This window comes from Rattus norvegicus, chromosome 20 (assembly GCF_036323735.1).
Source record: "Rattus norvegicus strain BN/NHsdMcwi chromosome 20, GRCr8, whole genome shotgun sequence".
NCBI lineage: Eukaryota > Metazoa > Chordata > Mammalia > Rodentia > Muridae > Rattus > Rattus norvegicus.
The window spans coordinates 27,674,130-27,689,986 of NC_086038.1; the positions used below are offsets into that span (position 1 = coordinate 27,674,130).

At 40.7% G+C, this 15,857-nt stretch overlaps 1 protein-coding gene across 9 annotated transcripts in view; it reads right to left on the minus strand.

Annotated features, from left to right (window-relative positions):
• Positions 1-15,857, minus strand: part of Septin10 (septin 10) — a 92,956-nt gene that overhangs the window by 29,268 nt on the left and 47,831 nt on the right. For 5 of the 9 annotated variants that reach the window (XM_006256417.5, NM_001014033.1, XM_006256415.5 and 2 more), the window contains 2 exons: positions 10,763-10,895; positions 5,595-5,782 (listed from right to left, as the gene is read on the minus strand). In XM_006256417.5, coding sequence (XP_006256479.1) covers positions 5,595-5,782; positions 10,763-10,895 — 321 coding nt within the window. Of the gene's footprint in view, positions 1-3,176; positions 4,015-5,594; positions 5,783-10,762; positions 10,896-15,857 lie in introns of those variants that run through there. The other 4 variants (XM_039098777.2, XM_006256418.5, XM_063279185.1 and 1 more) reach the window with 1 other exon arrangement.

The following is a 15,857-nucleotide window of genomic DNA, read 5'->3' on the forward strand; positions in this document are numbered from 1 at the left end:
TGCCACCGAGCTGTAGCACACTCTTGCCTGTGTGCATTTAGTTGAACATCCAGAGCTTTTTTTTCCTTCATTGTTCATTCTTCCCATGACTCCTAAATCTTTTTAAACAAGAACTTTACTTCTTCTATCTCAATTCTTGATCTTTTATTATTTTTCCTTCAGTTTCTTTTTTTTTCTTCTGGAAATGAACTAGTTTTTTAGCCTTTCCCCCTAGTAAGACAGGACTATAAATCTCACTCTAAAAATGGTTTTAGCCTCCCCTTAAGTTATAAATTTACATTATCATTCAGTTCAAAAGTAGTTTCTAAAACCATTGTCATCTCCAAGTTCTGAGTTATTTAGGAGTGTACTGACTTTTTATTAAAATATAGCCAGAGAAGATAATCTGGGCCAAAGACATTGAGGCTTGCCTCAGAGCTGAGCATGTACCTGATTTTATCTTGTGACAGACACAGCTTTTATTTTCTGCCTTATCCTGGGGTGGGCCTTAGAGATGCTTCTTGCCTTTTAGCCAATAACAGTGCTGTAAGCATTGAAAGGTTTTCACATCTCCCCGGGGAAAGTCAAAAGAAGAAGAAAAAAGTCAATGTATGCTTTATTTGGATCTCTCCCAACTTTACTCATTTTTTACCTTCCTATTCTCCTGTCCGTGTGAGGGATGCTAAAAATCTTCCAATATAATCTACAATTCAATGTGTATCTCCCAAATACTGGATAACACAAGGAAACCTGAAGGAAGAAGAACAACAAAAGACTAATACAGCACAGCAAAGACCCTAAATAGTCAAAGCCATCTTGAGTGGAAACAGTGAAGCAAACTCATCATAAATATTCATCTCCAAAACTTCAGAAAAACACAAGGGCAAAAACAAACAAACAAAAAAGACATCAGTGGAACAGAAAAAAAGAAACCAGAAATTATTCAGGTCATTACAGATAACTGGTTTTTTTTGTTTGTTTGTTTTGTTTTTGTTTTTTTTTTAAGCAGCAAGAATATCCATTGGAAAAGGGACTGTCTCTTCAAAAAACAATTGTTTCTCGGGGCAGCCAGAAGGCACAGGGGTAAGGTGCTTGTCACCTAGCCTGACCAACACACTGGAAGGAGAACCGGCCCTCGAGCTGTCTCTCACCTCCACATCCACTGTGGTGCATGCCACCCACCCCCCACGCAGATAAGTAATTTTCTCCCCAAGTAACTGGGAAAGTTGGAAATCCACATGAAGAGAAAACTAGGCCCCATGCTCACTATATACACTGACACAGAGGATTATAATGGATTAAAACTTCACTTGTGAGTTCTGCCTTTGTACTCTCACTTGCTCAGCTAAACCCCCTTGTCCTTATCTCGAGAAAACAGACACTTACAAAGTGGCTGCTTTAACTTTATCAGTTTCCCTTCAGCAAGAAATGCTACAGGAACCCTGCCCTGGCCCCCAGGCATGCAGGCACATCAAGTGCACTAGGACAACACTGCTGCTGAGCCTGTGAAACTAACAACTGAGGGCTGGCCTGACTAATCAGGGTGCTAGACACTCTGTCCACCTGTGGAGGAAACCTGACGGCTCTGCAGCTCTGCGTAGTGCTCGCTTTCTTGCTTTCTTGCCCACTTGCTTTCTGTAACAATAAAGGGGGGGGGGCTCAAAAAATGGAAAAAGACTTAACCTGAAACTAAGAAACTACTTGAAGAAATTATATGGGAATCAATTCAGGGCATCAGTCAGGGCGAAGACTGTTTAGATAAGACACCGAAAGCACATGCAACTAAAGTAAAAAAGAACAAATGGGACCGTGCCAAACAAAGAGCATAGGAAGCAGATGTGAGAGAACTATTCAATGGAGACAGCGTCCTGTTCATTCAAAAACAAACTGTTTACCAGAGGCCAAAATAAATAAAAACCCAACGATGAGATGGGCAAACAAAACAAGTAGACAGACCTCTAAAGCAATATAAATGACCAGTAAGCATATAAAAATTGTCTCACACCCACAAGCTCTCACTCTAGTTAGAACAGGGATCATTAAAAAAAATAGTAAGGACACTGGTAGTTTACAATAATAATTAATAAAGAGTAATGTTAGTGGGTGTACTGGCTGGTTTTGTGTGCCAACTTGACACGAGCTGGCATTATCACAGAGAAAGGATCCTCCCATGAGGAAATGCCCCCATGAGACCCAGCTGTAAGGCACTTTCTCAATTAGTGATCAAGGGAGGAGGACTCAGCCCATTGTGGGTGGTACCATCCCTGGGCTGGTGGTCCTGGGTTCTACAAGAGAGCAAGCTGAGCAAATCAGAGGAACAAGCCAGTAAGTAACATCCTTCCATGGCCTCTGCATCAGCTCCTGTTTCCTGCCTTGTGTGAGTTCCAGTCCTGACTTCCTTTGGTGATGAACAGCAATGTGGAAGTGTAAGCTGAATAAACCCTTTCCCCCAAACTTGCTTCTTGGTCATGATGTTTGTGTAGGAATAGAAACCCTGACTAAGACAGTGAGGTTGTACAGAAAGTAACTTTCATATGCTACTGCTGAAAATATAAATGAGTATTATCATTATGGAAACAATTTCCTAAAAATTAATAGAGATAGAACTATAGAATAATTGGGTAGTTCTACTACTAGGAATATAGCCAGTAGAAATGGAGTCAGTACATTAAAGAGACATTTGTAGTCCCTTGTTTAATGTACAATTATTTACAGCACTCTAGCTATGGAATTAGCCTAGGAGCCCATTAGGATGAACAGAAAGGACAAAACAGTGCAGATACACACACAATGGAGTGCTATTCAGTCCTAAGACAGAAATCTTATCATCTGCATGACCAGGCAGGGACAAGAGGCCATTATAGGTCAAACACAGAAAGACAAAAAACCTTGGGTCTCAGAAGAGTCAGAAAAAGTCAGTAATTAATAGGGACTGGGAAGGACAATAGGGGAGGTGGGGAAACTGTATAGGTGCAGGGATGAAAATCTTCTAATATTCTACAACACAGTAGAGTAACCATGGCTGATAAAAAATCTCCTTTAATAGTAGAGATGACTATGCCAATTACCCTGATTTGATCATCACATGTTGTAGAAAAGTCATGAAATACCACATTCTACTGCATCAAAGGATAAATTATGTGACAATGAAAATCAAAACCTGAAGCAAGTTAAACACATTTTAGGAAATACATAGATTGGTCAAGAGTATCAATTTTATTCAGAATCAGAATATTCAAATACAAAAGTATGAAAACATATATACTTATAACCATTAGAAAAGATAAAACATTAAAATGCTCTAGGACGATTAAGGCACTGAATGCAAATATCTCCTGAAATACAAAGTATCAAGTTTTTAATATAGTCAAGATTCAGATGCTCTAAAAAAAAATTTCAACTTTAATTTTTTTCAATTTTCTTAGTTCTTGAAAGGCAAATTTTTAAAAAATATTTATGATATCTTATGAAAATAATATCATAACCAAGCTTCAAATGTATGTTTTAATTTCTAAGCATATTTTTCTATAGCACAGCAAAACAAGGCACATTGAAGCATAAAAGGGTTACACAGTTTAAAGTTAGCTTTAACTCTGTAATACATTCTAAAGTACATGCCTCCAGTGTTTTATGTTTAGTATACGGCAAAATAATAGGTTCATGCTAAATAAAATGGCAGTCAGAGATTCATAATATGAAGGAGTTTCGTAGTGTTTCAATGGCAATAAACCTTTGCTACTTAGAGTAGCACTCAGTAAAACAGCCTCCGGCAGCAGGAAAGTAGACCAAGATCTACAGCAGAACAGGAACTTACAGGTTCCTAACCATGGTATATATGGGGGAAATAGGCACTCTGGCTAGCGGATCAGCCTTATACAGAAAAATACTTTCTACAAATGTGAATAACTTTAGCCCTTTGCTATAATAATTGAGTTACTGATAAAGCAAAAAGAGCAAAAACTCAATGCATACAAATAGCTTTTGACTGTGATGACCATCTGTGCTCTGGAACTCTTGTGTTACATAAAATTGGAGCTGGAAAGAAAGAAATCTTTTGAATGGAACAATAAAAAAATTAGGAAGCAAAAATTATCAAAAGCGTTCCTTTCACAAAGCTTTATACAAAGAGCAAATAGACAGCACATACAGGATATTTAGCTATGGGGTTTTGAAGAAGAAAAGCCAATTATCAAGCCACACTGTCTTGAGGATTAGTCCTGAGCAGTGAAAGATCTTTGTGCTTGGGCCAGGATGGAATGTTGCTCAGCTGTAAGTGCGCATGAAGCCCTGGGTTAGATTCTTTACCATAATAAATGTGTGAACCCAGCCACCTAGAGTATGTGATGCCATATCAGCTCAGCAATAAGAATGCCGCCTGCCCCACGGAAAGCTGGAGGCCCAACCCCAAGTGTTAGCATACAAGGGAGAGAAAAAGAAGAATCTACAGTCCGTCTGACTTTGTAAGCAACAGGAGGGCTCTCAAGGAGAGTGGGATGACAACTTTAATGGGGAGAGTAGATGGAGAACAAAATAGTCTTACTTTGTTACCCTAGACTACAATGAAGAAACAAAGTAAAAAGCTCATTTTTTTAATTCAAAACATGGTAAAACTAGTAATAAATTCTATTCCTAATTTGTATCTTGAAATCCAAAACTTCAATCAAAATACATCTATTATATATACATCATTCTCTTTCAACAAATAATCACACTGAGGCACACATAGAGGCACTGAGTTTGCTGAAGCGGGAGCTTGTTCTGTGAGGAACACAGAGCTCAGCCCTCCTATGACAGAGGCCTCCCAACAGAACAAGTCATGACAGGTTTCTTGACAGTAAAAACAATAAATGGACAAAGAATATTTTAAAATAGGAATAAAATGAGGGACACAAAGTACTGAATGAACTTATCAAAAAAGAAAGTAAACTTATTTTCAAAAGCTGGTAACTTTAATATATTTCCCAAATCTATGACCTTGAGATTATCATTTAACTGCTACTCATCCCGGACCCTCCTGTGGTCCTCTCTGCCTTCCTCACTCTTTACATCATCCCCGACCCTCCTGGTCCTCTCTGCCTTCCTCACTCTTTACATCATCCCCGACCCTCCTGGTCCTCTCTGCCTTCCTCACTCTTTACATCCATCATTACTTTCACCAGCTCTGACCTAGAAGTACAGGAGATCCAGCTGATGCCTGATTCCCTTACTAAAATAACAAATTCTCATAAAACCAATGATTAGTAGGAATTATTTTTAAGTGGGCCTAAAGATTAAAGTTCATTAGTAAGGCACTTAATTTTGTGGTTTAACTCGGGGTGCTAGTGAGCAGTCAGGGCAGGGCTATGTAAGAGTAGCAGCTCCACCCGCCCTACCCTCCTAACGCTTGTGTGCTGTAAGCCTCGCTACTCTGCTTCCCTTGACACTGAGGCCCTAAGGCAGGCTGGGTGCCACTATAGTTGCTGAGAGGGCAGCGGAGATCAATGAGGAGTCTCTGCTCTGAAGCTGCTGCAGTGCTGCTAGCAGGAGGCAGACAGTGTGAAGCAGGTAAAGGAGACAAACAGGGCAAGGAGACAGGGGTGAGGGACAGGGACAGGGACAGGGCAGCAGGCTCTTACTTCTTTCGGTCTTTGTCTCTCCTAATGCTGCTACCTGAGGCCAAAAATGACTGGTGTGGGAACAGCTCACAGGTAGCTTTCTTCTTAGCGAAAGCAACTGATTCTTCCTCCAACATTCTTCTTTTTTCTTCAAGTTTCATCCTCTCTTCCTGGTGAATTCTTTTAAGGTGCTCAAATTTGGCCTGAAGCTGTGAAACAAACATACAGTTCCCATAACTGTCACCATGTGGCAGCACACACACAGGAGTCATTTCCACCTCAGCAAGACAACACTCTCCCACTCCCAGTCCAACTCATTTATGCTTCCTGGAAAGCCTTGGGAACTTTCATTTTAAGAGAATTCCTTTATGTGATTAAGCCAAATACATAAATGCCATAGACTTAGGAACAAAAGTCTTGACTGTCTGCTAATATATTCTTGCCTTATATTGTATCTATAAAGACTATTTAATAAAGATTCTCAAATTCATGCTCAATAAAAATAAGGGACACAAAAGTAAAGAAGAAAATTACAAAGAACAATAACAACAACAAAACCTATTTTCTCAATAAAGATAATATGTAGGAAAAGAAACAAGAAAAAGAAAAGAAAAGAAAGGTTTGAAAATCCCACTGATAAACTTGGGGACAGCAAGCACCAATTGTCAGTTCCTATCAAGAATCTTGCTGTGGTTTCAATGAGCAGAGCCCTCATAAGCTCACACTTGGTCCCAGTTGGCCTGACCCAGAATTCCCAAAACAAGATGTAAAGCTAGTTGGTAGGGGGTTGATGAGAAGGAGGGCCCCAAATTAAGGCAGTAAACAACCAGGTGGTAATGGTTGACTCCAGCTGGGCCACTGCAAACAAGCAGCAGGGACTTCCTCACTGGGGCACCAAGAGCAGAGCAGGATCATAAACATGGAAGCCCCAAGGCGGCTTGGAGGGTTGTTATTCTATGAGGTAAACTGCTTAGGATGTAGAAGGAACCATGCAGGGGTCAAGGGACACCTCATCCTGAATGCTGCCTGCCTCACTGATTCATTTTCCTTCCCCTTATTTATGGGAATCAGAAGTACCTTTTTCAGACACCCTATGGGATGCATCCAAAACCTTAAAAGTTTAACCTAGGTTGCTCTGAAAAACCAGGGGACAAAGAAACCTGGCCTCTGAATGCATCTTAAAGTCTAACACCATAGACAGCTGAATTCTAACACCACACTACAGCTAGATCCACTCTGCAGGTGAGAAGAAAAATAAAACGTTTCTATGACCAGGCTTTCTTCCCCTGATGGGCAACCTCAACTTCTGATGAAGTATAAACTGGATCCCATTTCTGAGGGTTTGCTCCTGTGCCCAGTCTGTTTTAACATTTCATCACTGACATCAATTCAAAATCTCATGACAAATAATAAATATAGAACAAGCTGGCCTCATTATAGCAGAAACCACTAGACAGTTTTAAGTCTAAAAAATGTCAGAAGGTGGCTCTCAAAACCAACTTGACAGATGAGCTACATTGTGTATTAGAGCAGGTACTGACCAGATAAAAACAGTTGCTTGTGCTTCTTACCCAGAAATAAGGAAAAGCTACCGGAGAGGAGATGCTTGGTTTTGAAGAGCCACTGTCTAATGGGTTCCCTGTTATAATGAGGCCAGGTCGTAGTATATTTTTTCCATGGAATTTTGAATCAAGCCTTTATAAGACCCCAGTGTCAGCAGTGGCCCAGGATTCACAACAGACAAAACTATACTTTTGGGTACAGGTAACCTTACATCCCATTATTCCATGAACGTTATCTGGTAAATGTTTTCCTTTCATTCTTTCTTTATGACATCAATGGACATAAAAAGGAACCAATAAACAGGAGAGAGAAAAACATGACAGAATGTAAGTTTTGTAAAAGGTGAAACTTAAAGATGGAATATGTATAATGATTAAAGCTTATGAAAATTCCTAAGGCAAAATCAAAACTGATATAAAAGTTCTACTTTAGGGGCTGGGGATTTAGCTCAGCGGCAGAGCGCTTGCCTAGCAAGCGCAAGGTCCTGGGTTCGGTCCTCAGCTCCGAAAAAAAAAAAAAAAAAAGTTCTACTTTAATCAAAAGGATGCAGGGATGCTCTTAGGATATTGATGGACTCTTGGTAACATAAAAACTGACTTAAAGAAAAAATTACGTTTAATCAATATAATTACATTCTCTGCTATGTTCGTTAAAAATCTGCTTTTGTCTAAATTTTGTGTGTTAGACAAAATTACAATCATCTTCTCTGTAAGAGGGATGAAACATCCTCTGGGCTGTCGGAAACCATAGTGTGGAGGCCTAAACCAATGAAGATGAGAGGGCTGAAAGTACAACTAATATTTTGGCTCTCGCCCTAAGGTCAGACAAGACTTAGGGGGCAAAAAAAAACCTCTAAAAGAGCCCTAATATTCTGATAAGTCCCTGTCTTCTTGGTCAAAGAGGACAAGAAGAACCTAGGGACTGGACTCTAACCAGTCACACTCTGCAAAGAGATTTGTTGGGGAGTGAAACACAGTCAGCAAGACCCTGACCCATTCTTATGATTCAACGGGTAGAGGAAAAATTATAAAAGCCAAGGGACTCTCCTTAAGTTCCCAAGAGTAACAACTCTCAGAATTTTGACTGACTTTAACAGTAAAAAAAAAGGGGGGGGTTAAATTATGGTCACCTACATGGCCACGAACACACAACAGGAAATATAGCCAGAAACAATAAAACAGTTCTACCAGCCCCAACCAGGATTCCTGGATCTGCTGCAACTGCCCTGCTCAACTTCTTGTGGGGAAGTACAAGACTCTGGAGCTCCTCTGCAGGTGCCCTCTGAACAAAACTATCAGCCAGTCAATGAGGCCTAGCCTGATAACCCATCGTGCATGCACACAGCCATGAGCTGTGGTGGTTTGAATGAGAAACGTCCCCCATAGACATATTTAAACATGGTGGTGCTCCTTGGGGAAGGTAAGGAGCCTTTAGGATGTGCAGCCTTGCTGGAGGGAGTATGTCACTAGGTGAGGATTTCAACAGTTTATACCTTCACCCAACTTCCAGTTCATTCTCTTTTGTGCTTGCATTAAGGATATGGTCTCCTAGCTTCCTGCTCCGACCACCTGCTACTATGCCTCCCCTTCCATTACAAAGGTCCGCTCTGAAGCCATAACCTCAAATAAACTCTTCTTTATATAACTGCCCATTAATCTATCACAGCAACAAAAAGTAACCAAAACAATCTACAAATTATCAAAGTAGATTGGGAACACATGGGCCATATCATGAAACAAAAACAAAAGGAAACATATCTAAAAATGTACCAAACATCCTAGAACAACAAAGAGTTCAACATATTCACTTGGACCCTGTAGAAAGAACTAACCCTGAGCTGGTGAGCACCCTGCTGACCTGTCATCTGACCACACAGTGGGTGTGTCAAGGGACTGAAAGATCCCTTCCATTTGACAGTCCTCATTGCTTGACCCATTCACCTGATTTCTAGCCAGTTATCCCTCTACATTGACTTTGGTAAACATCTAAAACAGGTCAGGTGCCTATCCTTAAGGGTCCTGTGACACCTAGGCTCTGCCTACCTTAAGTAGCTTCTGTGTTCTCAATGTCTTCTCTAACCACCTACAGTGACTACCTCCAGGAATTCGTCCTTGAACCTGTGGTATCTCTTTGTAGCCCTTCTCTAGACTACGCATATTCTTCCACCTATATACATTACTATATGCACTGTAATGAGTGATCTCGGAGTTACTACTAGTAACTGAAACTGGAATAAAAGATCCTATGATTGCCAATAGCCAGATAGCAAGGGAAATTAGAGTACTTGGCACTGTAGTCAATGAAAGTTATGTCTGCTGACTTTACTTCCGAACATGTTATTCAATAAATGCTGACACTGTGGAAACACATCAGTGAGTCTGTTTCTGACAGTTCATTCACAACAGGCTGCAGATACATCGATCAGTACAGTGTGTGCTGTGAATGCATGAAGACCTGACTCAACACCCAGAACCCCAGAACCCCTGCTAAAAGGCTGGATGTGGTAATCTGTGTTAAGTAACCCCAGCAGTTGGGAGTGGAGATGGGTTATCAAGCTCTGGCCAGTGAGCGATCCTACCCCAAAGCAGGCAAGCAAGCAAAAAACAAGGTGGACAGCACCTAAAGTTGTATGTATGTATCACTGACCTACATACATGTATGTGTGCACATTTGCACAGGACATTGACACACATAGAAAAACAGAGAAACTAACTCAAAACTGAAACCACTGACTGAAGAATGAGAAGGAAAAAAATTACAGGGAATTTCCTAGTATTTTCTTAGGCCAGGGTGACTCTCATGTTCCTCTAAGTCCATTTACAAGATATGAATGCCAATGCCACAGCTTTCACAGTTGCCCATTTTATGGTAAAGAAAAAAAAAAAACAACCCCAGTTACTGGAAACAACTCTGAGCCACCACCACCATCTGTCCTGAGGAGTCCAACTGCAACCCTGGCAGAGATAACCCCAGCTGGGCTGGTTAATGGTTGGCCTCCCTGCATACAGGCTCCAAGGAGGGCACCAGACTTTCCCCTAAGCAGCCAGCTGTTCCTATGCACTGGCAATTCTGCCCACGGCCAACAGCTGGGGCTCCAACTATGCTGCTAACAGGGAAGTCTTTATCCCTGCTGGGTAAGACTTTCTAGGTGTGGCCAGTTTGGGGAAAAGTACCCCCAAATCTCTAAGTCACCCCTCACCTACGCTCTGTAAGTAAGCCCAATAAATCTACTAGTTCCCCAAAGTGAACTTTGGCAAAACTGTGCCTCAGTTTGTTGTTGGAACCTTGGGAGAAGGGACAAACATTGCTTTGTCTTCACTACTGAAGGAATTTTAACAACAGAAACACTTTATAAGCCACAGCTGAAATGTTTCTGGTTCCAGTATTAGATTACTTCTTACTAACCTAGTGGTTACAGTCTTTGCTAAGCTGTTTCTATTGGAAGAACATTCTAAAGACTAAAAGGTTTAGTTGGATTTCATGTTATAATTTCTTTAAAGTCTATATTTAACGACTATGTGCTATATAGTCTTCAAAGGATAATTACACTCTTAAGATTAACCTTCCAATTCTATAGACCATCCAAAACAAGAAGTACCAACAACATCAAATCGAATGGCATTCACCTCTCTTTCAGCTTCTTTCAATATGGCTTCTTTTTCCTTTACTCGCTGTACAAACATCTGCTTCATCTGTTCCTCCTTCCTCTGACGTTCACCACAGAATTCGTGTCTTTTAGCTTCGTAAGTCTCTTGAAGACTGAAAAAGTTATTTGTGTTATTCTTATGTTAAAAAGGTGACAGTTTGGCGAGCCTCTGTGTGCCTCGCATTAGGCCTTATTGTATCGTGTACCGTTGGTTCTGAGGACCAGAACATGCCACTGTCTGCAGCAGCAGAGGAAGGGCTGTCAGTGCTACAGCTAATAAAGCAAACTAAGACTGATAGAGTCCTTCACAGGCGCTCTCGTTTCATCCCAAACATGTTCTCTTTTCAATGTTTGTTAAATGGCATCAATCCAGCTACATGCTGAAGTAATGAAGTCACATGACTCCTCCCTTCTGCTTATCTTTGAGCATTGAGGCAGGTTAGCTCATTTGTGATGCTGACATCCCCTAAATCCAGTCCTCCTTCCATTGCCACAGGTCTCATAACCAATGTGCCCCTGACACTTTCTGACTTCACCATGGCAATATTTTCCTTAATGCTCTCTGGGCTGCTAGTTCATGGCTCGCTGTGTTCTAGGTACTAGACTTGCCCACCAGACCACAAAGCTCCTTATCTTTCTCTGAGTTATGGTTGCACCACCTGTAGATTAAGACCACACCCTCTTTTAAACAGGCAGGAAAGTGCAACCCGCTCTACTTCTTTTCCAAATTAATTCCTCAACAAGTGAGTCAAGCCCCTTTAAGGTTCTAGCCAAACCAAATAATCCCTGTCCTTAAAACATCCCTTCCATTTTGAGTTCTCTTCAGTCTCTGATGTCTCTGGGCATTCTGTTCTGCTTTCCCTCCCTCTGGGGACCAAATAAAATGTGACTTCCTCTACAAAGGATTTCCCTTCTCCTCATTGGACTGGTCCTTCCAAAGTATGTCCAGGGCATGTATATCCTGACTCATCTCTTTCTTAACAGATTCACATACTGAAAGCAGGTACAGGATCCTTGGTCATCTTTGTTACATGTCTATCCAAGAGAGCTATCCAGACCTTCATTTCTTCTTAATGATTTCTTTAGAGACAATTCCAGCCAAGGAGAGACTGTCCTGGAATCCTATGAATAGCTCTATTTGTCTGCTTGTAAAATTCCAGAGTTACAACAATAAGCCTTCCAATATATCAGAAATGCTAAGCCCTTCCATTTCTGCTTACTGTATGAATATCCCAAGATTTAACAGAGAATACAAATTCACTTTCCTCTCATGTCATTAAGAAATTTCTATTGCATTTTAAAAGACATTAAATATTCCTGGATTTTAAAATTCATATTTTAATTAAGAATTTTTATTAATATTTGCTAAGTTGAAGAAAAATAGTAAGAAATGTTGCATGATAGCTATCATGGCTGAGAGTTAAGTTATGCACATCGGGTTTTCTAAGATCATATCCTAAACATCTATAAGAACATCATTAAGAACAGAACACATCATTGTGCAAAATGCCCTAAGTACTAGATGACTGCCTCAAATACCCAGGAGGCAGCGTTCATAGGATTAGGCTTTTGGGGTTTTTGTTTGTTTGTGTCTCATTATAAAGAAGCTTCTAAATATATTAGCTATTTTGACAAACTTCAGAAACTTCACTCCATTATTCTTCAGATAGAATTGATACATCTTTCATACCAAAACATGTAAGTAATAAATAACTCAGCTTATCAATTGACAGTTAAAATAAGGCTTTGTTACTTTATCTGTACATACACCCAGGAAGAAAAGAAATAGGAGTGGTAAACAGAAAAGGCCTAGACTTTAGTGACTGTATGCCACCAGCAGCAGATATTCCCAGCACTGCAGATTCTTCATGTCTGAAGCAAACCTCAACAACAACCACTGACATCTAATTTCCAGGTGGGGGAACAAGAGCTTAGCAAATCTAACACAGCTGGAAAGTTGGAAGCTGGGATGTGAAGCAGATCAGACTTCCTTTAAAACCCACAGTCAGCCATGACTGCCTCAAGTAGGTTTCAGCAGAAGGAAAGAGGTGGGCTGCTCCTACACGCATCCCATCATACTGACTTCCTAGGATACATATTTACAGGGACAATTCTAATTTTAGAGATTTGTTCTAGCATTCCTAGGTAAATGAGAAACTCTTAATAGATCTGAAGAATGTACTAAATGAACAGGAGAAGTTACTGCAACAATGCCCCTCTCTGGGATCCAATTAGCTTGTTGTTACTTTACATTTTTGTAGATCAACTACCATGAACCAAAAGGGGAAAAGACCAATTCTCAGTTCTCAATGCTATCAAGTCTACAAGCCTTTTCATGGATGTTCTTGTTACTTGTACAGTTCAAATAAACAAGATGAACTTCTAAGTCATTACTCATTTCTTTAGAGTTCCAAAGATAAAATTTCAGTATAACTACAGCAGACAGTTAAACAATTCTACAGTACTATTTAAATCTTCCTTTCAAACCTGTAGGTCCTAGCCAGATGTGGCACATAATCTGTATTCCAGTGCCTGGGAGACAGGAGGAGACTTAGGCATCTAAGACCAGCCTGGGCTAAACAGCAAGCTACAGGTCAATCTGTACTACACAGGATACAGTACTTACCTGAGTTATTCACCACAAAACCAAGAACTACAGACCTAACACTTCAGTGACAGGGATTTTGTATGAAGAGTTCATGGAACTTAATTGTGAAAACATTCTGAAATCATTAAACTTGGCAATTTAAATTTTTATGAAAGCAAAATTGATATAACAATATAAAGAATTAAGGCCAGATGTGGTGGGACAGCTTAAAAATCCAGTGCTCTGTGGGTAGAGGCAGGCTGGTCTTCTCGAGTTCAAGGCTGGATGGTCTACATGATGAGTCCCAGACCAGCCAGGCTACACAGTGAGACAGTCTCAAAAAAAAAAAAAAAAGGCACATATGTACATCTACAGATGCACTACACACCAGCTTTGTACACCACTCTAGGATCCGACCTCATGACAAGAGCATGCTTACTGTGTGTATGGAGATAGTGACCACGATGTGGTATAACCATTTTAAATAAGAGAAGACGGAAAACAAACTGAGCGTCTGGCAATAGAGAAATGAAGAGCACTCTACCAGGGCCATGTAGCTTCTTTTGCTTGCTCAGTTGATTTAATTTGGGCCCTGCATGCCAACCAAATAAGAAGAATGAAGTGGGAAAGAGTTCTCAAAAAACAGAAAGTAACTTCATGAAACTAAACAATGAGGCTTTCTATGTGTTAGGCTACAATGAGCCTTTTATAAAAACCTTATCAAATCTCACAAAATAACAAAGTATTACAAGAAATAGTTTGCCTCAGCTTGGCCTAAGAAATCTAGAGCCTAGTTTTAAAAAATGTCCCTGTTGTAAGTGGAGCAGCCTGGGAAGGGCAGAAGCCATCCTCACACTGGGGTCCCCTTCTTCCTCTGTGTCCTCTGCCAAGACCCTCCAGTGAGGTCCCCTCCCCCTGGGCCAGCCTGGGAAGGGCAGAAGCCATCCTCACACTGGGGTCCCCTTCTTCCTCTGTGTCCTCTGCCAAGACCCTCCAGTGAGGTCCCCTCCCCCTGGGCTTTGTTCTGGGTCTTCCCATTTATTATAGCTCAGAATTTACTGTCCCAAGGGCACCTCTTCTAAGTTTCCAATTTAACAAAGACACCTTCTATCTCATAGTGTCTACCTTTCCTTTAATGCACTCAGCACAATTACAATTTATTTGGCAACAGAAGGTTTAATTTGGGCATCCCTTGTTTACAAGCTTGTTAACTCCAAGACAGATGGAATTATACAAAAGGCTTATGAATAGTAGACACTTGGGCAGACAGTGTGGTCAAGTGGGTGCTGGGCATATTCAGCAAACAGGTTGGGGCTTGGTTAATTCGAACCCTAGCACCACCACCACTACAGCACACACATGAATACAACAGCTGCTTTGAAAGTGCTTACTGTCCTACCAAGTATTGGTCAATATTTACTACTGAACAGTTTTGGTTTTACATTCTTCCACTCATCCTGAATGCTTAATGAGCTGTTTAAATTTAACATTTTCAAATTTTCCTGATTATAACTCTAACACTAAACTCTTTCCCTATCTTATCTTGCTAACGTCAGTGAGAACCATTTGTACTGTTTCTTACATGGCTAAGTACTTTTTGAATTCATCTTTTCTTGGCATCCCGTATCCAAAACAATCTTTGAATAACTCCTCAAAGTTGTACATCCTAAATACGTTATCATTATTATCTAGACCTCCATCTTCCTATGGCTGGCCTCTTAGCTAGTCTCTCCATGCCACCTTCTGGCTGCCCCACTACATCCTCTTTGTATTCTTGCCCTTGGGCAAGGTTCTGTCTGTCTGACCATTTGTATATTACCCAGTAGCTAGCAGGCTGAGCAGGTGGATGGCAGATAAACAATACTTGCTGGCTGAACAAACATATTAAAATGGATTGCTAGGCTCCATCACTGGGAATTCTGACCCTGCATTTCTTAGTCATCTACAGGTGACTGATGATGAATCCACCAGGCAACCTGGATCTCTCTTCTTGGAGATACTTCCCAGCTGTCCTGTTTGCTTTCACTTGGAATCTCTGCCTCCTAAGTACAGACAAGGACCTCTGCATTGTCCCTGGGACATGGAAGAAGTAAGAGGCAAAATCTCCTCTGGAAGACACGAGGGCAGGCAACTTGAAATGGTTAATGTTCAGTAAACACCCAGCATGACCAGAACGCCATCAGCCTATCAGAGCTACTGCTATGCAGGATTAATTCGCTGGAGAGGGGTTAAACACGTAAAGCTCTAAACTGTTTTCCTTAAACCACTAATGAAATTTGAAATTTAACTTCATCTATGATGACGTCTTCCACAAGGTCAACAGCAATCTAAACAATGACTGGATACTCTAGTTCCTTCCTATCATGTTTTCTGTGACACTTGTTAACAGCCAGGGTAATTAATAAATGACAACAGTGCAGTGGGAAAGTTCAAAATAAAAGTTCAAAATAGTGTTGATCCTAAAGACTAAATGTTTTACCCATCAGAA